The 22,181-nt window shown below is 34.3% G+C and overlaps 3 protein-coding genes across 6 annotated transcripts; 1 reads left to right on the forward strand and 2 right to left on the reverse strand.

The window, feature by feature from the left end:
- Positions 1-8,223: 8,223 nt before the first annotated feature.
- Positions 8,224-10,557, reverse strand: LOC111000544 (decapping nuclease DXO homolog). The gene is made up of 4 exons (XM_022270009.2): positions 9,726-10,557; positions 9,340-9,595; positions 8,959-9,097; positions 8,224-8,627 (listed from the first exon to the last, which is right to left on the reverse strand). The coding sequence occupies exons 1-4, from the start codon at positions 10,222-10,224 to the stop codon at positions 8,376-8,378; spliced, it is 1,146 nt and encodes a 381-aa protein (XP_022125701.2). The 5' UTR covers positions 10,225-10,557; the 3' UTR covers positions 8,224-8,375.
- Positions 10,558-10,629: 72 nt separating this feature from the next.
- Positions 10,630-16,046, forward strand: LOC111000542. Of its 3 annotated transcripts, none has more exons than XM_022270006.2 (5): positions 10,631-10,833; positions 10,911-12,818; positions 13,580-13,749; positions 15,153-15,344; positions 15,807-16,046. In XM_022270006.2, the coding sequence occupies exons 1-5, from the start codon at positions 10,743-10,745 to the stop codon at positions 16,044-16,046; spliced, it is 2,601 nt and encodes an 866-aa protein (XP_022125698.2). In that variant the 5' UTR covers positions 10,631-10,742. The 3 variants fall into 3 exon arrangements, with proteins under 3 accessions (XP_045489352.1, XP_022125698.2, XP_022125699.2); XM_022270007.2 differs by lacking the exon at positions 10,631-10,833 and having other exon boundaries at positions 11,016-11,171; positions 11,500-12,818; XM_045633396.1 differs by lacking the exon at positions 15,807-16,046 and having other exon boundaries at positions 10,630-10,833; positions 13,647-13,749; positions 15,153-15,338.
- Positions 16,002-21,046, reverse strand: LOC111000543. Of its 2 annotated transcripts, none has more exons than XM_045633397.1 (4): positions 20,328-21,046; positions 19,926-20,069; positions 18,173-18,298; positions 16,002-16,214 (listed from the first exon to the last, which is right to left on the reverse strand). In XM_045633397.1, exons 1-4 carry the CDS (start codon positions 20,376-20,378, stop codon positions 16,080-16,082), a joined length of 456 nt encoding a protein of 151 aa, XP_045489353.1. In that variant the 5' UTR covers positions 20,379-21,046; the 3' UTR covers positions 16,002-16,079. The 2 variants fall into 2 exon arrangements, with proteins under 2 accessions (XP_045489353.1, XP_022125700.2); XM_022270008.2 differs by having other exon boundaries at positions 20,213-20,359.
- Between the last annotated feature and the right edge of the window lie 1,135 nt (positions 21,047-22,181).

Consider the following 22,181-nt stretch of genomic DNA (forward strand, 5'->3'; position numbering starts at 1 on the left):
CATACCTCCTTCAATTTCAATGATAAAGATCTTCCAATGATTGGAAGCTGGTAAAGATTCTGAGTCAAGACTCAACGGCATAAAAACTTCTGTATGTCAAATCGATACCTATTTAATAGAGATGCGGCTTTTTCCCAAAACGATACAGATATCGACACTCTTATGGTCCAAGAGCCCGTAAGTGCCAGACCTTCGTCTTTTTATAGAAGCTGAAAATTAAAGGCAGTGGTGGCTTTGGCTGATAACAGTTAACAAAGGTGTTTAAAATTCCATCTCAAATTTGTCATAAAATAAAACTTAATTTTTATATATTTGATTCATAATAATATTAAAACTCGCGTTGCTCAATGCCATACAGTTAGTATGGTTCCAACTCACTGCCGGATACCCTTAAACTATTATAATTATACTTACGTTATATTCTCAATTCTAAATTTTATATATAATTTTTTGGGGGCCTATTAATCTTCATTTTAAAATTGCCGGACAGATTCGACGGTTCTATCATCTTGCCAGACGCATTCAAACTTCAAAGTGAGCAGTAGTTCGGAGAGCAAGGAGCGAATACAGTAACATTATGAAGTTCAAATTGTGCAGTTTATTTTTTCTTAATCAAGAAATTTCATTAAATAAATTTTTATAGATTGAATAACAAGTATTTAAAACAATATTCAGTAAAATTGTTCTAATACAACTTCAATCATATCGAAACTCTAATTTTATTTATATTTTTTTACATCAAAATTGTTAAAGTAAATCAAATTTTATTGTTATATCAAAGGGCAATTTTTTTTTAAATAAAGAAGTTACAGAGAAATATATTTGTTTTAATGACAAAGACAATCGTTGTCATTATGTATTTGACAGAAATATATAGTAGTACTCACAATATCTGTAGTCCTGCGCGGCAAAAAAACTTAACTAAGTCACTGGTTTAATTTGAATTATACATATTCATAACCAAAGGTGAAGTTAATCAAATAAAAGACTGCATTAATAAATTATATATTTTATTTAAAATATCACTTAAGCATTTTAATATTAAACTTATATAATAAAAAACATTTTTCTTAGGGTACACAGTTATTTTAATGTCGATTTGTTATGAAATGTAAGTGTGCGCGAGATTTCTACTCGTTTCAGTCACATTTATCCAGAGACGGGGTATCACAGATATGTCCAATCCATCCAGGATTGGACATATCTGTGATATATATAGACCTGTCAAAAGCCAGAAGTATAGTCCCCTTCTGCTTTAAAAATTATTTCTTCTGAGTTTTTTTTTAAAATTTATATATGAAGGACTTAGTCTTCTCATGAAGGAATAGTCTTGCGGGGGGTGGAACAACCCAAGTGTTCTCCAAGAACTCACATATCCTCGCTAACAAAGACGTTTACTGAATGCTCTTTGATACTATCGACATCTTTATATGTTCGCAGAGTGAGGTTATAGTAAGTTTGTATTCAATATTTGAAGATATATTACTTTTGGCGCGTTAGGGAATGGTCAAAGAAATTTTTACGATGCGCGCACACCGTCACAAAATACCTACACCCTGAAGTTAGCTACAGTAGACATTTTAGTTTTTGCTATTGTTTACAAACAAAAAAATATATATTTTTTACGCGAAAGGAATTACTTCTGTAGGTAATTTGATTAGTTGACATAATCGTCGATACGTTAGAATGTTCTGAGAAGAACAGTTCGTCATCGTTGTTGTAAGACAAGGTAATATGTCCTGACAAGGAAATTTGTTAAAGGTTTTTTTTTTAATTGATAAAGTTTGCCAATGCTCGGCACACTGATACATTGGTAAAAACAAACAAAATACAATTTTTAATGTGACAAGCAATTAGAGGCAAACATGACATTCATTTAGAGCACATACAAATATCAATCGAAACAATTTTTAAACATTACAAAAAAGAAACAATTACAAAAAACTAAACAAAAATCGATTTTAAAGTGTGAGGGGAGCAACTATGGATATCAAGACCTGCTACTACTAGTTTTCTTCAAGATACAACAATTGTGAAAAGAACAGTTTATTAGCGTTATCGTAAGGCTACGATATCAAAGTGTTCTGAGATGAACAAGTTCGAACGCTTCGACCGGATTTCCGATCCGACGGATTTGACCCCATCGGCTGCGCGCAGCGAGTCGAGCCATGCCTCCTCGCGCGAAGCAGCCCCCACCAAGGGCTACATAGACCGCCCCCGTACCACCCTGTATTAGGTGCGAACCGAAGCACCACCCGAAGGGGGCACATGCCCCGAATGGGTTTAAACATCGTCCTCGCGAGGGAGGATGCAACAATTACCAACCGGTTACGGCGGAAGGAATACAGCCACCACAAGATAAGGTACAAGCCATTACAGACTTTCCAAAACCACAAACCGTAGAACCGCGGCGTTTTCTCGTTATCATAAACTTTTACCGTGAAAATATGCCAAAGACGCCTCCACCATAGACGCGGCGCTAAATACCTACAACGTAAGAAACGTGACAAAACTATAATTACGTCCGTACCTACCAGAAGGATACCGACGTACCTACCGCATTCATTTAGTAGCAGTCGATCCGCCGCCCGAATCGGTCAGAAAACTTGCCGCTCCGTACTCAAAAATACCTATAAATAGGTTTTTGTCGCGAAACAAAAATATATTTCTATATATATATTTATTGGCGATTCTAAATATATATATTTCTATATATATATTTATTGGCGATTCTAAATATATATATATATATATATATATCGAATAGTAAAAAGTTCGTGAAAAGAGTCAAAAAAGTTAAAAAACATAAAAAGTGCGTGCGGCGTGCGATATTGATCAACGACCCCACCAGTTTTTGGTATCGCTGGATGCACCCCTAAAATTGGGGGAGAAAATAAATAATAAGTGAAAAGGGGCGTAACCATAGGCGAGCGATACAGAGCTTTCCCTCACAATTGGCCTGTGCCCTGTACACCAATCAACGTATCCCAAGAAACGAGAAGATTGGTGTATCGCGTTAAAAAATCGGGCCGGGGTAAAAAAATTTAAAATACGAAAAACACATAACCTATCAAAAAGCTATTTAAAATCAAATAACATAAAAACTAATGCGACGCCCCCCAAAAAGAGCTGCATCTATTGAGGGGTCGCACGGATTTTTAAGACCAATATCCAAGGGGATAAAACACCAAAACCACGTGGCACGTGGTCGGAGATCCCGAGGGAAGACATGCGACCATGAAAGCTCCCGTCGAGTCCAGTAGGCAGCCGCTTCAAACATCGAAAACGAGACAGCGGTTGCCGAGAAAAGCCGACGGAAAAACATTTACAATTGGAACAACTCGGGAACGGAACGGCAACGGATCCATGTACCGGCTTTGACCGCGCAGCTTGGATACATAGTAATATATTTTTAAAAATATTAAATTCCGAAATTTGCAAAAATCCCGCAAAATTTACAAAATTCTTCAAACATCGAAAACGAGTCAGCGGTTGCCGAGAAAAGCCGACGGTAAAACATTTACAATTGGAACAACTCGGGAACGGATCCATGTACCGGCTTTAACCGCGCAGCTTGGATACATAGTACCTACTATATTTTTAAAATTATTAAATTCCGAAATTTGCAAAAATCCCGCAAAATTTACAAAATTCTTCAAACATCGAAAACGAGTCAGCGGTTGCCGAGAAAAGCCGACGGTAAAACATTTACAATTGGAACAACTCGGGAACGGATCCATGTACCGGCTTTAACCGCGCAGCTTGGATACATAGTACCTACTATATTTTAAAATTATTAAATTCCGAAATTTGCAAAAATCCCGCAAAATTTACAAAATTCTTCAAACATCGAAAACGAGTCAGCGGTTGCCGAGAAAAGCCGACGGTAAAACATTTACAATTGGAACAACTCGGGAACGGATCCATGTACCGGCTTTAACCGCGCAGCTTGGATACATAGTACCTAATATATTTTTAAAATTAATAAATTCCGAAATTTGCAAAAATCCCGCAAAATTTACAAAATTCTTCAAACATCGAAAACGAGTCAGCGGTTGCCGAGAAAAGCCGACGGTAAAACATTTACAATTGGAACAACTCGGGAACGGATCCATGTACCGGCTTTAACCGCGCAGCTTGGATACATAGTACCTACTATATTTTTAAAATTATTAAATTCCGAAATTTGCAAAAATCCCGCAAAATTTACAAAATTCTTCAAACATCGAAAACGAGTCAGCGGTTGCCGAGAAAAGCCGACGGTAAAACATTTACAATTGGAACAACTCGGGAACGGATCCATGTACCGGCTTTAACCGCGCAGCTTGGATACATAGTACCTAATATATTTTTAAAATTATTAAATTCCGAAATTTGCAAAAATCCCGCAAAATTTACAAAATTCTTCAAACATCGAAAACGAGTCAGCGGTTGCCGAGAAAAGCCGACGGTAAAACATTTACAATTGGAACAACTCGGGAACGGATCCATGTACCGGCTTTAACCGCGCAGCTTGGATACATAGTACCTAATATATTTTTAAAATTATTAAATTCCGAAATTTGCAAAAATCCCGCAAAATTTACAAAATTCTTCAAACATCGAAAATGAGTCAGCGGTTGCCGAGAAAAGCCGACGGTAAAACATTTACAATTGGAACAACTCGGGAACGGATCCATGTACCGGCTTTAACCGCGCAGCTTGGATACATAGTACCTAATATATCTTTAAAATTATTAAATTCCGAAAAATTGACAAAATTTATCAAAATCGGAAATTTGAATCTCAGAAACGGTAACGGAAAAAAAATTCGGGATTTTTGTCAGCAGTCTTGTACATAGTATACAATACTTATACATAGTATACAAGCCTTGCTCCGCGTGATTGATTTTATATAAAAACATATGAGAACAATAGTGGGAGGTGACGTAAACGCCAGAAGCGTCTGGTCCCCACCAGACGTTTCGATAGACGTACGATAGGATAACCAACGAGAGGGGAAAAGAGGCAGAAGCGACCTTCCATAGCGCTGGATTGGAGATCCAAAACCAGGGTGGGACGCCAACCTTTAACACCACCAGAGGAAACACAATATACACCAGTTGCGTTAACGTCACCACGCCTGACCTCCTCGGTCTCATTGTAGACTGGAGGGCGGACCAGAGTGTCACCAATTCGGATGATAATACCATCCAATTCGAAATCACCTCACGGATAATAATTGATGACGGTTACGCGAGATCAACTAGAGTGTACAATGTTCGAAAAGCGAACTGGACCCACTTTCGTGCGAATGTTAGACAGTTGGTATGTCAACATAAACTCACACCACATTACATCAACACTTTAGACGCCACTACGCTTCTAGAAAACACCATAGTTAATTACAGACTTTCTTTCCGGAGATACGAGCGGACGGGAAACCCTCTGGCACACAGAAATACGAAGGTTAAAATGATAAAAGAATCTGGCCACGATGGAGCCCATGACCCGCCTTTTACACTGAAGGAACTCGTGGAATGTGCCAGGAGTTTTAACCCCAAAAAGGCCCCTGGAGGGGATGGACTAACGTCAGACATATGCGGCGAGGCGATATTTGCGGACCCAGACGTTTTCCTGGCATTGGCGAATAGATGCCTCGACCTGGTCTATTTCCCAAGGATTTGGAAGAAGGCCACAGTGATCTTCCTCAAAAAACCAGGGAAGGAAAATTACAGTCAGCCCAAATCATACCGACCAATCTGACTTTTACCGGTATTGGGCAAAATAATGGAAAAATGCTGGTGAAAAGGCTGAATTGGCACCAGGTCCCCCAACTCTCTCCCAAGCAATACAGTTTCATGCCGCAGCATGGTACCGAGGACGCTCTCTATGCACTGATGGAAAACATCAACTCGACCCGAAGGAACAAAAAAGTCGTAACACTAATATCACTAGACATAGAGAACCTAGATAAATAGAATAAACATCATTTTGTTTTAGGGGCGACGGACAGCCCCATGTGCAGAAGCTGTTTCAGCGCAGACGAATCAGTCACCCACGTAGTACTGGAATGCGAGGCTGTGGCTAATCAACGTACGGAAATCCTCGGAACAGTGATGTCGCACGGAGCGACAAGCTGTGAAGCCTGTGAAGTGCCCAGGAGACTTCTGTGCTTCTGGAAAGAGCTAGGCTGGCTAAATCGCCCAGGACTTTACGCAAAACGGACCAAATTTGAGTCTAATTGCGGAAAATGAGTCCACCTACCTACCTAACCGTGAAATGAATCGACAGACTCAAACCTGCCTACACTATCGCCGAGCAAGATATGCCTACTCATACAACACCGAGTACCTGCAAGCAAACCACATAAAGTGCGAGCGTACTACAAAAACCATCAAATGGCCTGAAGCATCAAAATAACAACAACATGAAATACCAAAATGACAACCTGAAACAGCAAACCATTGGGAACAATTCAATACCTACAAGAACACTTCGCCGAGGCCGCGTCATACGCCTACCGGTACGCTTCCCCAGAGGGTGAATCCTGTCGTTATCGTTAATACGTTAGAATGTTCTGAGAAGAACAGTTTGACATGGATGTAAGACACGGTAATATGTCCTGACAAGGACAGTTGTTAAAGGTTTTCGTCAAGATACAATAATATGTTCTGAAAATAACAGTTTATATAACTATTCGTAAGTTACGTTCAAATGTTCTGAAAATAACAGTTTATTAGCGTTATCGTAAGGCTACGATATCGAAGTGTTCTGGGAAGAACACCTTCGAACGCTTCTACGGCTGCGCGCAGAAAAGAACCAAATTTCTTCTTTCTCTTTCTTCTGCGCCGCGTTTTTAAGAGCCACGAGCGAGATAGCAATAGCTCTCGCTTGCACACACAGTTTTGAAAATAGAAATAATTCCATCTTCACCTCTTCACTATAAACAATTATGGAATTTTTATTTTAACACGTGTAAACTTCTAACGCGTGTAACAAAACCGGATGCAACGGAAAAAGCGACAGTAAAAAGAGACAGAAACATAAATTCATAAGATCTAACGTGGGAGAAAATGAGATAGAAAGCATTATACAGCCTCTTTTGCCTGGCGCTTTTTCATTTTATCGAATTTCAAACTTTCGTTGTTTTAGTTTTTACCAAATTAAAGATTAATCATATAAATTAAAATTTATCATTACAATATATTGTTTTTAAATAAAAGCTTAATACATTTAGATAGTGAAAAATGTTTAATTTATATATTGATTCATTATAAAAACTTTGCTTTTGAAGGTTTCACTTCTACCACGTGTGAATTGCACATTTCTTCTTGCAAACTTCTATAGAATCGTTGTGATTTCAAACCGGATGTAACGGAAAAGCGACAGTTAAGAGACACAAATACAAAATGTGTGGGTTGAAGCCGGTAAAGAATGAGAAAGAAAATATACATACTATTTTCAAGTGAAAACTTCATTAGCATTGTTGTGATTTGAATGTTGTTGAAACGAAAAAGCGACACTAAAAGGTTCATAATTCTTTAAATTAGTGTGAATTTGATCATTTTCTCAATTAAAAGAAAATAGATGTGAGAGATATATACCCTGACACAGGTATTTTTTACTTAAAAGGGTTTCCAAATCTTACCCTTTGAAAAGAAAATATACTTAAAATTTATTATTAATATTAATTATATTATTTATTATTAATATATTAATTATATGAAATCTATCAAATTTATTTAAATATGTAAATTTTAATTAATTATAGAAACATGAAGGGAAACCTACTACAGTTAAATAAAAAATTACTTTATTTATAGTTTATTTACTGTAAAATGCTTCCTATCTTATTTCCTCCTACGTTAAATCGTATGAATTTGTGTCCCTTTACTATCGCTTTTTCGTTTCATCGAATTTCAAACATTTATTTATTTAGTTATTACCAAATTAAAGATCGATATTTAACTTATAAATTAAAATTTAACATCAAAATATATTTGTTAAACAAAAGTTTAATCCTACTCTACTATAGGTAGTGAGTCTTATTTCCATATTAATAATAAAAACTTTGTTTTTGAAGGTTTCACTTCTATCACTTCTACCTTCTACTGTGTGAATTGCACATTTATTTTTAGGATCAAGTTTGATAATGAACGTCAAAAAAGAAATATACATTAAATGCTTCTTTTTTACATTTACTGCCAGTTCTCAAATCAAGGGCGTAGAACGGCAGAGAAGAACTGGCAATAAACTCTCCGTCACTCTTTTTATAATTGTATTTTGTTGATTTGGTAGACCCTTACCCTTAGTATTTTTCGTTTTGCCTTTGGGTTGCCAGTGTTGGTTGGAATAGATCACTATGTACTTAAATAAACATTATTGTATTGTCATTATATTTCCTGGTGTTTTCCAAATGTGGTGAGAAACCAGTCGGGAAGAATTGGGTCATCTTCGTGGGCATAGTTCATGCATTTAACATACTTGTTTGGCACCAGCTCAAACAACAAACTCGTTAATGGCACACTTTTTAGATCGAAATCTTTACCGCCATATTTGCATTTTATTTCTCGGTTGAAACATCTTTTCACATACACAAAGAACGTATCCAAAAAGTTGAAGCAAACATTTGGGTCCCAAAATTCCTACAAATAAATTCTATTTAAACACGATGCATTTTGTTATTGAAGTGAAAAGCTATGTGTGGAATATTTATTTCAAGTAAAAACTGTTATAACAATTGGAAGATTGTCATCAAAATGACTGTCTGTTTAACCTGCTGTTTAACTGTTTAGTCGAGATACTAATTTAATACTACAAAAAGCAATTAAATACAGATATATATACAATAATATTAAAAGAAAATTAAATTGTACTTTACTTTCATATTATGTTCTTTTTTTGTATATAAAAATATACTTAATTGTGAAAAAAGGTGGCAACCCTACTTATGAGTGTTCAGAGACTGAAACTTACCTTTGAAATTTTTGGGAGATCTTTAACATTGATAGTTTGTAATTTCTCAACAATACCATTATCATTCCTAAAACCACATATTATTGTATCTATTCCAACAAGAAATGATTGGCACCACCATTTTCTTGTCTTATACCGTCTGTAAGAAAATAAACAATAAAATTTCACTTTATAATAATGAATATAAATGTTATGAAATATATAAAACTGACAGCTAATTGGTGGTGAACGCGTCTTCATACACATGTCTAATATTTTTTTTACATACAAGAGTCAGAAATTTCACTGAAGTATAAGAACTCATGCCCACCAGCCGAGCCATAACTCTGAATGGGACCAGTAGTAAGGTTATTTAAATATTTATATTATTTTATACCTTACCTATAACTTTTATGTTGATGGGGAAATTCTAAATGTCGATTTGTTTTAACCTCTATGAATTCTTTGTCTTGTAAATAATGTAAGACATCATCAACTGTCTGAGGAGCTTCATGAACTTCTTTTTTATCACAACGAATTCCATCCATTTCTGCACCGTATATGATTTTATGATTGTTTAGTGTTGTCCTAAAGACACATGAAAACTCCTCCATTTCATTATTAGGCACATTTGGATTTGGTTTCACATGGGGTTTATCTACAATAGTTACAATAAATTTTTAATTTTAATACTAAAAAGTACATAATAAATGTTATAGGTGATCAACCTTATGCATGCAAGCTAACACAAGTGATTGAGAGTGAAGGATCTTAGGAATTAATCATACCAGACAAAATATACTGTTCAAACTTGAATCCCCATGATGTAAATAATTTATCCTTTTCAGTCATATTTTTTTTCTTTAACTTCTTGACTTGGGTGTCTCGTGCACATAAATATATATTTCCCTTAAATAATAACGCCACGATCATCCAAGGCTCATTTTCATAAGGCGAGTTGGCGACACAGGTCATTAAGCCCCGATAGCAAAATATTGTAGCAGAATCGAGGTTGTTTGGAGTTCGAAAATTCAAACGTTTCTCATTATCGTACAAGAACCGAATTAAGTCATTTAACTTTACATCATGTTCAGGTGGTTTCCTTTGCGCTTCTTCTGCTAGTAAGTTAAGGTCAAAATTTACGGTAGTATTAGAAATCTTTCTTGCATATTTAAGATTTTCTAATCCTATATAACCTATAATTTCTGGGCGGCCGAATTTTGGAAAGGGGTTAGCATAAATGCTAGCATTGGTACGCAGCTCTGGTTGTGAATTCATTTTGGACATGACATACTATTTCAAATTTCACTATAAAAATCGTTTTCCTGTTATTTTAATAAATCGTTGCTCATCAATAAAAACAAACACAGGTAAGTAAGAAGACATTGCAATTTGCAATTTGCAAAAACAATGCAACCGCCAACCATCTCAGAATGTTAAATGTAATTTAGCTTTAGGAATCCAAGAGATGACCATACGTGATACACTGTAATCTGTATAATGATGACGATTGACGATGACCACAGATGAATTTAGACTAGTATTCTAGATAGAATGTTTTCTAATTTCTTCTCGTATTAAATATGGATAATTATATGTAAAGTACCTATCTTATTAAGTATTAATTATTAATGAACTCTCAGTCTCACAGATATTTGTCATTTTTAATTCTTACAATTGACAATTGACATGTTTATTGCATATTATAATTTTTAACCGGCCACCGGCGGATCCGTGTGCTCTTTTAACTCATTACTGCTTTTGTGTTGGATTTTAATCATTTAAAATTATTATTAAGTGAAACTATGGATTTTACTCCGGAATTAGTGGCTTTACAAGGAGCCATATTGTCAGTTGATAATACGCATCCCTTTACAAAAATAACAGCTAGAGGAGGTAAACAAAAGTTTTTTACTTTCTATTTTTTTTTTCAATTTAATATTTGCACTAAAAATATTTATCGCATTTTACAGGTAATGAAAAAAAACTTGAAGCCATCATAAATGCGATTCAAGAGTTTTTATCTGAAAAACAGTTTGACCAGAACCTGAATGAGATAAAAAGAGATCTTTTAAGAAAATTTGCATTCTATCTAGTGCTGAATGCAGATTTGGAAATACTTCAAGAACTAGTTGAACTAGATGGAGTTGGTTCAGTTATATGGACAATACCTACAATCCCAAAGTGTTTACTAAATGAAATGTTATGGAAACTAAATATGAGAAGTTTTGTTGGTGAGATTATTATTTATTCCAACCCACAACTATCTCTACAACTTACAGAGCTATTAATACATCACTTTAAATATTTTTATCCAACAAAATGTTTAAAAAACCTTCAAGTGTTGGTTGCTGCATGTTATAAATTTATATACAGATTAATATTTTTCCATACCACAAGTATAGAATTAACACAAGCTGTAAACAATTTTCATACTTGCTTAAAATATTTTTATGAACCACCTAATTATAGAAAACTAGAAATGATTAAAAAGGATGACAAATATAAGTATGTGGGTAATAATTTATATATATTACTTGATACAATAAATGACTGTTTCAGTGAATATGTAAAAACACAAACACTTAAGCTACCAGATTCCTATTCAATTTATGAATTGTCATATAAAGAAGAATCTATAAAAAATTTAGAGGCATATACTATAGACAACTGTTCTCATAAAGATGTTAAAGAAATCATTGAAAGCTGTAATTTAGCATTATTGGACACATGCAAAGAATTAGTTAAGGAAGTGAGTGTGGAAATTTATTGTGCTTGGAGTGAGTTTGAAGACGATAACAAAAGTATGCAGAAGACAGTTGGAGAAATTTGCTATAAAGTGCAGACTTTTTTACGAAATATTCCTACTGCTTGTGAACATCCTGTAATCCCTATGTTAGAGCAAATATCTTGTAAACCTGTAGACTGTGTACAAATTATTAACGAAATAGACAATGAAACCCTTGTTAATAATATAATGAATGATGATGAAAAACTTAAATGGATTAGAGCTATATTGTATCGTAATGATTTGTGCAAAGATGCTATTCTTATTGAACAATTGGCATTAAATATATCAGAGTTAAATGAAGAGGAATGCAGTAAACTATTTAAAATATGCATAGCTCACATAACCAATGAGTTGGACGTTCATGAATACGTAAAGTTATTAACAATAGAAGCATTTCAACATTGTAGGACAGAAAAAAAATTTGAGCTTCTAAATGAATATTTTAACGGCAGCTTCAATGATAATTTAGTAACTAAAAATTTTAGTCAAATGATCATTGAAATATTTAATAAGTTAACTATGTCGTCAGATACAGATATGTCAGAAGTGCTTTGTGTATTCTTACAAAGTCCCAAACAGGTGTTTACTAAAGTTTTTCATGTGGCCGCTGAAAATAATCAACAAACTCAAATGATGGTGAATGTTATGGAATATTTGAAACAGTATACAAATAATTATTACACAAATGAAACAGAATCGTGTATTATGACAGTCACCAAGGAGTTGATGGAGAGTGATATGATGAAAGAAAAATTCTTTGATTACATAAAGTTTTTGACTAAGCTGAAGTCCGCAGACATCATACCTGGTTCCAAATTGTTTCTTTTAGTAATAATGCCATGTCTATACAATAGTCTTTTAAATAAAAACATAGTTGGAATTCACATGCAGTGTAAATTATTACTTAAAGCATATACATTGAATGAACTAATTGAATATCGGGCTCCGCTAATGGCAATGTTGGGCCAAGTATGTGATACACTTAGATGGAAAGATGTTACATTGTTCCATACAATGTCACCTCGCACACTGCAATATGCAATCGAGTTACTTTTATCCTTACTGGATTCATATTCTGGGCAAATACCAGGTATTTATGATTTAATTATTAAAATATACAAATGATATCATTTTTATATTCTAAGAGTCTCTCCACACTTATCCGGAGAATGTGAAACACCCTAAAAGTTAATTATTATAAGAAATTTAGGATCTGTTTCACAATGTCCGGATAAGTTCCAACAATAAGAATTAAAATAATTTGATAATTAATTGTTATTATAATTTTTAGTCTTTGTAATTTATAATTATTTATTGGTAGGATAAATAGTATTGTTGCGTTTTACAACTGTCAGATAGCGCTATATGTCATGAAATGCCAAGTATCTTATTCGGAACTTTTATCTTTCGAATAATTTATGTGTTGCATAGCTATTTGGCACTTTATCCATACATTGTGAAACAGACTCTTAGTGTGATATAAAAAGCAGACATCATATTAACAGTTATTTATTTTAATTTTTACTCTTACTTCCTAATTTTAATAAATGTTAATCTTTTGCAAAGATTGAGCGAGTGTTAATATTTTTTAAATCAAAATTAAATACTGGATATATTTTACGTTAATGTAATACCTACTTTAAATTTGTGTTGTTGTTCATTGATGTGATGACAGTTTTATCAGTTTGATATTAAATTATTTCACATTCAAAAAGAAAATACAATAATTGTTTCAATTTAGTATATTACTGACAATAGCAGATCAATCCCACAATACAAAAATACTAACAACATAAAATCGTTTAATTGTTGATAAGATTTGCATATTAAATAAATTTAATATTTTTTCAGAAAAAGAACAATCTTGGTTAAAAGTAAAACTAAGAAACATAGACCCATTGAATTTGTATTATTTTAGACAATTATGGAATCCACCTGGCGATACATTCCTTGAAGTTATCACAGGTGTTCGTACTCATAAAGAAATGGATGTTGAACTGCTCACAGCTCGATTGTCAAAGGTATATCTTTTTAAAACTGAAACTTTTATTAAATCATCTTAAACTTTTTGGTCTGTGTGGCGTATGTCGCGTGACGGTCGGCCGCGGAGTAGGGATAAAGTGAAAGGCCAATATGGCGGCGCACATAGTTTATTGTTCTTTTACCGTGGTTTTATAAAACCACACAATTTTTTATATACACTTCAGACTAAAACGCAGTTTGATACATATAAATCATGCTTTATTTATTTTGTAACATTTTACAATATTATTTGAAATAAATGGCGGAGCTGGCGTCATTCTCCATCTCTCTTACTCTCGTGTTTTTTTTTTTTTTTTACTATATAGCTGCGACACTGGAGAAACGTCCATCTCACTTGCTCTCGTAGTTAAGACATACTTGAGAAACGTCCGTCTCCCTTGCTCTCCTACTTAAGATACACTGGAGAAACGTCCATCTCTCTTACTCTCGTAGTTAAAAAACTAGATTTTTTTTAAAAGCTATGTAATTTAACTAAGGTTAGGTAACAAAAATGACGCTAAAACCTTTCAGGTTTGCCTAAGATTTCTGTATCGGTTTTGTGATCATCTTTTTTAATACGTAATTATGCTTTTGTCACACGATGTCAACTTTTTGGGTAGAAGGCTATTATCTGTGTTGCAAGCGGGTCATAGACGGAAAGCTCGTTTATGCACAGACGGGCTAGAAATGACCTCAGGGGCATGCACTCTAAAACCAATAGCAAGATCCTAGTTTTTGTGTTAGTTCTAGAATCTTCGACGAAAAACCACCTTATTCTAAACGTAAGGATATGGGTGATAATACCATAAAAAGGCTTTAAAGCAGTATTGGCCTAGTGGCTTCAGGATGCGACATAACAAACGCGCTTCCAATGTGCGCGATGATGGAAAACATCGTGAGGAAACTGGCTTGCCCCAAACCCAGAATTAAATGTATTCAGTAGAAAGACCAGCAATGTGGAACGTCTACTCCACAGCATAATACTAAGCCAGGTCCAGTTATAACAGTTTTTGCCCGTTCTTCTCAGAACAAGACCTCCTGGTAGTCTTGCGAACGGATGGCGTAATTTTGCTCTTTCGTGAATTTTGTAAAAGTTTTTAACATTCATAAGCATGCCTTAAGTCGGATCTAAATTAAATTTTGATTGATTGAACAACAACTAAACAAACACATTTAAAATGTACATATCTCTCTATCCATAACTTTTTGTTATTATTATTTTGGTTTTCTGTGACTATGAAATCAAAAATTATCAAAGAAACGTATGCAATCTGTTATTGTCCTAATTTAAATAAATTTTGTTGCTTGTTTGTGAATACCTTAATTTTGTTTAATTTAACGTTATATGCTGTTAATAAATAGATATCACCACCCTCGTACCAATTGCCTATCCATTTTACAGGTATTGTGTTCAACTATACCGGAAGAATGGGATCAAATTTGGAAAGATCTGAAAATATTTACAAAGCGACATTTATATAATATATTCCATGAAGCTGTGTTATTAATCGCCATCGCGGTGAGCAAACACAGGACGGACGAAACATGGTCGTGTCTTATGTATTGTTTTGACAATTTTATTGACATGACTCGGGTAAGGAAAACCTTATATTTTTTTTGGTTGTCGATAATCTGTGGTGCTTTTAGGGGATATTAAAATTCTTATTATTTTTACGATCCAGCAAGTTATAATATCTCTAAAACTAATGATTTATTAACAAATCTCATATTTCGTCTCTATGTATCAAATTGTGTTTACGCTGTCATAAAAAGAGACTTGATTTGACGAATGGCGAAATGACTCGGCGTTGGTTCATTTACCTTGTCCATACATTTACTATTGTCAAATCCAATACTTTTTGATAGTCGTATCTTCCACTCAGTGTCTATGGGCGGCTATATCTGTTGAGACTTCGTCCTTTTGCCTCCTATTCTATTAATTTTTTTTTAAACCAAAATGACGCAGTTGTCAGTGGATGACATTGCGAGCATTGTTGTTTTTTTTCAGCGGAGTTTTTTCAGAAAAAACATTTTTCATATCTATTTTTTGTTGCAGTGTCATTATTTGAACAGAGAAATGGAGGAAAATCAAATAAAGGATGTCGTGGAAAAATTAATTCTATTAGAAAATTTTGTCAGCGACGATATTGATGTTTACGCTAGCAATGTTTTGCCAATTTTCACTTATATGGCGGAAAACAATGATTATTCGTCGATCTGGAATTCGTTGAGTCACAAAATAAAAAACAAAAAATTTTCAGATTTTATTAATAAACATATTTTTTGTATTGATTAAATATTTTTTGTTATATAAAGTGGTTTCTCTCGTTTAGAAATTCTTGTAGGATTTTCCTTTGTTGCGAGTGAGTCTACAATAATGACCCAATTCTTTGCATTTTTGGCATAAATCACTTTCATGCTCTTTATCCTCCTTTTTAGATAGATCTGAATCATGTAATTCTCTCTGGAAAAAATATAATATATATATGTAAGTGAGGGGGGATTCTTATTTGGTGATTACGTCAAAAGTATATATATATTCTGTGCGTGTATCGCGCACCTTTAACTATAAAGTTAGGACGCTAGTTATGCTAGCTAACCTAACCTAACATTAGTTAAGTTATACAATATACAGGTAAGCGCAAATCTAATTAAAAAACAAAAAAGTGTGTGTACTTATGTACGTACGCGTTAGAAGTTATACTTCTTTAAATAAATGAATTATTAGTAGAAAAAAAAACACCGAAATTATATTTATTTATTCACACTGTTTAATTGTACTGTTACGAAACACGAGTTCTTAATATGTACTAGAATATACAACTTGAACATAGTTATCGATTTTCATGCCACCTAGACCTAACTTTAGGATTTCTAGAATTCAGGTGTCGGTGTGCGCGCGCATCGTAAAATTCACTCTCATCATTTTTCACCATCGCGCCAAAAGGAGTATAACTTTCAAAATCTTACACTTGTTGGCAATAAATTGTAAAATGTCAGTTTTGCTAGTAATAATCGTACGAGATCCGGGCTGCAGGATTATTGGGTCATATTTATAATTAGGAGAATGTAGGTTTATGTACCAAGTTGCCTATCAAAATTGCCCTGATGTAGACGATATTTTGTTTAAATAACAAGTGAACGAAATTTTTTCCCAAAAATCAATTCAAAATAATTTAATACTAGCGGGCAAATTTTGATAGGCAATTTAGTAGATATACATTCTCATAAATATACATAAAAATTGTTTTTTTTAGCAAATAACCGATGAGCGCACAAATATGAGCCCTTTAGTTTGTCATACACTCATAAATTTATTATAATACTAGCTGACCCGGCGAACTTTGTTCCGCCTTAGACGCCATAAATTAGCAGATTTTTGATTTTATTATTTTAATTGTATTTTTATATAAAGTTGTCAGGTCGATCTAGCTGACCCGATAGTTAAGATTATGAATATTGAATTCGAATTGGTATAATTCATTTAAAGAGTGTTTTTTATTCTAATGCTTTATGGTATACAACATTCTTAGTTTTAGCTTCTCTTTGACTATATTTGCAGCACGCATTCATTCAATTCTATGTCAAATGTCTTAAGGTTACATTAAAAAAGTTTAATAATTTTAAATTTTCTAATTTTCCGCGAAATTTTCTGAATTTTTTCTTTAATAAGAACCTTCTCCTGATGATAATGAACAGAACAAAAAAATAGCGAAATCGGTCGAGCCGTTCAGGCGTGATGCCGTGACCAAGGAAAATGGGGATTCATTATTATAAATATATATATAAATATAATATTCTCGTTTCCGATAATGCACAATAAGCGAGTTGACATCACTTACATCCGATATCGGGAACATATGTAATTCTCGTAACCCTTGTTTTTAAAGATTAAAGTCACGCTGTCTTCTGTCTCCTCCCACGCTTCAGCTCTTATCAAGGACTAAATGCCCGCCTCCGTGTTACTCGAAGGGGCAGGGTTACGCTCCGAACGAGCCAAAACACCCCCCTCGCGAGAAAGAGTGTAACAATATCATCGAATTAAGGTCGGCTTCAATAGTTGCTAAGGCCAAAATAATACCCACACCAAAATAATACATACTTATATGCCTAAATCTTATAACTAACAATATAGCAACCAACTCCTGTGAACTCAGCCAACGTACAAACAAATAGGTCTACCTCAATAGAAATCTTGTTTGTTTGTTTGTATTGCTCGCGTGAGTGGCGCTTTGCTAACCAAGTTGGATTGTGCGCGCGGTACATTCAAAAATTTAGACGTAAGCCTCAGGTTCCTACTTGGTTCCCGCATTAACCTCGCGTTAGCCGTATCAACTTTACCCAATATTTAATTTAAATCATGTATGGCTCATTGTATTTGGAGGGCACAGCGCAACTCTACACCAAGACGTAAATACTCACGAATTTGTATGCGTAGACTGGTATTTTGCACCTCTTACACATTTGGTATGATTTAGGCCAACAAAGTCTGCTATTCCAGTATCGCCCGCAACTCCTACATTTGTATTCACCGTAATATGGACCCACCTGTAATTTTTTGATATATTAATTTTTGACCCGAACACAAATGGTCTATTCCTATACCTTAGTAATACAAAACTGACTTGACTTGGTTCTCAGGAACAATTAATCCGATTTTTTTAAAATTATACAAATACATACATATATGTGTATATAAATTTTACTTTCTTTTCTTCTATTTTGTATCTATTAATGTACTTATGAATTATGTCCTACCTTTGTTTTTTTTTATAGAATAGGGGGCATACGGGCAGGAGGCTCACCTGATGTTAATAAAAATTCAGTGGAGAAATATATATTATTTATTACGAGCGATAAGTACACTGGTTGAATCTACACTCGCGAACATATAAACATTATAAACAAGGTAATCGGTTAAAACTACTACACACAAGTACAATAATATTGTGTGAGTGAATATGATGTCACTACATTCATTCCCCCCTTTACAAAAAAAAAAAGAGTGTGCACTTATGTACCGGCGTTAGAAGTTATACTTCTTTGGCGCATGAAAAAAAAACTAAAATGTAGTAGTGATTAACGATAAATATTATTACATTAATCAAAAAGATTTTATTTAAATAAATAAAATAGTTGTAAATACTACCTATCACCGTCGTATATGAAATTGATTTAAAAACACCAACATAATCTTTATTTATTCACACTGTTTAATTGTAGATACTGTTACGAAACACGAGTTCTTAATATAAAAATACTACAACTTGAACATAGTTATCGATTTCCATGCGTGCATTAGCGTGTAGGTCTAGGTGAGACCTAACTTTACGATGTCGAATTTAGGTGTTGGTGTGCGCGCGCATCCTAAAAATTCACACTCATCATTTTTCTTCATCGCGCCAAAAGAAGCCTCAACCCAAACCTCAACGAAAATTTTATCAAATTAACAATTACCAATTATTAAATATTGTTCGTTATCTTAAACAATAAACATACGTAATTGAAATTGATACTTGCACGAGTACTAAAATGCAAAGTTCGATTTATGTGTTCTAGTTATGATTGACTAATACAATAACAAAATAACAAATGTTCCAGGACTTTACCTATGTAATTTCATAAAATAGCAACCTTTTTTTGAAAAAAAAAATTCGTTCAAGTATTACGTAACGAAGAACGTTACGGCGCGTTACCCCTAACCCCTAACCCCCCATGGGTTACGTCAAGAATCTCCAAACATTGCGTGACGTAATACTTGAACTCTCCCTAAAACAAAAGGTTCCTCTGGCCAAGTATCTCATCCTTCGTAAAAGATGCGATGGTTTTTACGAGCCTTAATCCATCTCACTTAGCTGTTTCTGGAATTTTCTCGTTTCCGATTCCTCGTATACAGTCAATAACCTGGTTTTCAATAATTCATTTCTGATGCTCTCTGGTAGCGATAGTTAAATTTTTATTACTTGTTGTAGAACGTCTTTTCCGACCTTTGTGACGACGAGGTTAAATATAATATAAAATCACTTAACTTTTCTGGTTTTAATAGCCTCGCACTGAATAAACGACAGTTGCGGCTGATCAAACCAAACTCCAGGGATTCGCGAAGACACTGTTACTGAGGACACTTGGGGTAAAGTTTACAATTCAGTACCTCGTTTCGTTACAAAATACTTACAGAATTAGAATGCCTTTGGACACCAGCCCGACTTCCAGAACTTGCTTGTCTTGTCACCCTTTCATAACATATTTGGCAGCATTCGTTCACAATAATCAAATTATTAACTGCTTTCCGATTGCAATGGCGGCACGACTCGTAATTCTAAAAAACACAAATTGCAAATGCATTGGCATAGCATATTATTTCGGTATATATATATAATATACACTCGTAAATATCTTGAACAATGATGGATACTACAATAAAAGTAATGTAAAACATAAAACCTTTTAAGAAATTGTTACCTCGTCTGACCAAAAGCAGCCCATTTTACAATATTACCACTTAAAATATATCAAAACTATTACTATTTGTGCAAATAACTGAACTAAAATTGTTGTTAAATTAATAATAACTAACACTCAGAAGTAACAGCAGCAATGAATACAATTCTTTAACCCCTTCCTGCATTTTGGTACAAATATGATCCACACCGTTCTTTGATCAATATTTTCTGTTTGAATAAATAAAACTTCGTTTTCTACAAGAAGGATCATAAACGGTACATACGCTTCCATACTAAATACTAACAACACCATCTTTGAGTAAATAGCTGTACTAAAAATGAGTTGCAAGTTAGAAGGACATATTTCGACCGGTGCCCCGCGTAAGTGTCTTTTTAAAATTCGTTTAAAAATAGTTATCATCCCAATTTCTATTAGTAAAAATACGTAACGTTGGTGAAATATTACAATTTATCTGGACAAGGTAAGGTTTTCTGTATTTTTATGATTTTACTCTGCGAAAATGTTATTTTAAGGTTTGGACTAAATATGAGCCAACATGCAGAAATATTCCTTTTACTGTTGGTTTATATTTGGTACATTATGCATTAACGTAATACTTGCGGACTGTGGTTTTTTATTTCAATGAAAGGCAGCAGGTTCGATTATCGCATAAAAAACATTTTTTTATAATTAAAGATATAGAACATTTATTTTAAACATCAATAAATACCTATGTCATTCAGGCTGAATGCAATCTAAATGAACAACACCCCATTCGGATGAAATACTAAGAGACTAAATTTTTAGATTCATATTGTTTTGTTGTAGTACATATAATGGACCTAATAAAGTTTTATGGTGGTGTACATAAATACCATCATTCAAAAACTTCCTAACGGCACCACTGATGAAAAGGTTTCTGATTATGATAACTACAGAAAACGGGCTAGGAATCGGCCACCTATAATACTACCTGAATCAGATTCTGACATGGAAGGCGACATTCCATTATCAGAACTTACCAGTACCAGTTCTCGTGCTAACAGAAACGCAAAAACTAGATGGAGGGACAGCTTTTTAGAGAAAACAGAAACAGAAATTCAGTTCTTAGGCAATACCAGCTTGCCTGCTGATATAACGGAATTAGAGTTATCATCCTGTAATCGCTTTGAAGAAATTAAACGTTTCTTACATTTCAATGATAACTCAACCCAAATTCCCAAAGGTCAGGTTGGCTATGATCTATGACCTACGTTGGCAGCAAACCCATGACCGAAGTGAGACGTTACGATAAAAAAGAAAAAGTTTACCAAGCTATTCCCCGACCAAAGGCTGTCACGACATACAACAGTCATATGGAAGGTGTGGATCTGTTAGATGCACTTCCTGGTTAGGCGGGATCCAGATCTGATCACACAAATTTTATCACCGCATATTTTTTCATCTTTTAGATACGACGACGCTCAATACTTGGCTGTTATATAGACGTGGAAATACTGACGCTGGTGCATGGTTTCCCCGTAGCAATTTCAAAGTAGCTGTGGTGGAAGCCCTCACTATGCCCAACCAATAAGCCCAGCACAGTCTCCAAACGCGGATCCTGCAATTTTATCGAAACTGCAATGCAGGAGAAGAAGTCTAGAGGAGCTATTGCAATAATGCCATCTTTCTGGATTCGAACTGGATGTTCGTCTTGACCAGCTGGATCATTTGCGTATCGGGTTATCCAGCGTTGCAAAGTGCCTGAGTGCAAGGGTATATCCCACATGCTATGCAGGAAATGTCAAGTTAACTTATGCTTGAATGAGAAGAGAAATTGTTTCCTGCTGTTTCATACTATTTAATACTTTTTTTGCAATTTCTGCTCATTGTGCCATATTTGAACCAAAGTGGAAAAACCTGATTTTCTTACATATTTTTTAATAAATTTTAATTTGTTAAAATACGTGTCTTTTTATTTATTTTTTTACGTAACATATATTTTTTT

The sequence above is a fragment of the Pieris rapae genome, chromosome 23 (assembly GCF_905147795.1).
Source record: "Pieris rapae chromosome 23, ilPieRapa1.1, whole genome shotgun sequence".
Lineage (NCBI taxonomy): Eukaryota > Metazoa > Arthropoda > Insecta > Lepidoptera > Pieridae > Pieris > Pieris rapae.

Excerpts from the sequence above, each read along its gene's own strand:
- LOC111000544 (XM_022270009.2), bottom strand. The coding sequence starts at position 10,224 with ATGTCCAAAATGAATTCACAACCAGAGCTGCGTACCAATGCTAGCATT. Across the intron at positions 9,098-9,339 it reads CATCAACATAAAAGTTATAG|ACGGTATAAGACAAGAAAAT; the intron begins GTAAGGTATAAA and ends ATTTTCTTACAG. Across the intron at positions 8,628-8,958 it reads ATCTCCCAAAAATTTCAAAG|GAATTTTGGGACCCAAATGT; the intron begins GTAAGTTTCAGT and ends ATTTATTTGTAG.
- LOC111000542 (XM_022270006.2), top strand. The coding sequence starts at position 10,743 with ATGGATTTTACTCCGGAATTAGTGGCTTTACAAGGAGCCATATTGTCA. Across the intron at positions 12,819-13,579 it reads ATATTCTGGGCAAATACCAG|AAAAAGAACAATCTTGGTTA; the intron begins GTATTTATGATT and ends ATATTTTTTCAG. Across the intron at positions 13,750-15,152 it reads TCACAGCTCGATTGTCAAAG|GTATTGTGTTCAACTATACC; the intron begins GTATATCTTTTT and ends TCCATTTTACAG.
- LOC111000543 (XM_045633397.1), bottom strand. The coding sequence starts at position 20,378 with ATGCAGGAAGGGGTTAAAGAATTGTATTCATTGCTGCTGTTACTTCTG. Across the intron at positions 20,070-20,327 it reads TGCTGCTGTTACTTCTGAGT|AATTACGAGTCGTGCCGCCA; the intron begins GTTAGTTATTAT and ends TGTGTTTTTTAG. Across the intron at positions 16,215-18,172 it reads CAGTCTACGCATACAAATTC|AGAGAATTACATGATTCAGA; the intron begins GTGAGTATTTAC and ends TATTTTTTCCAG.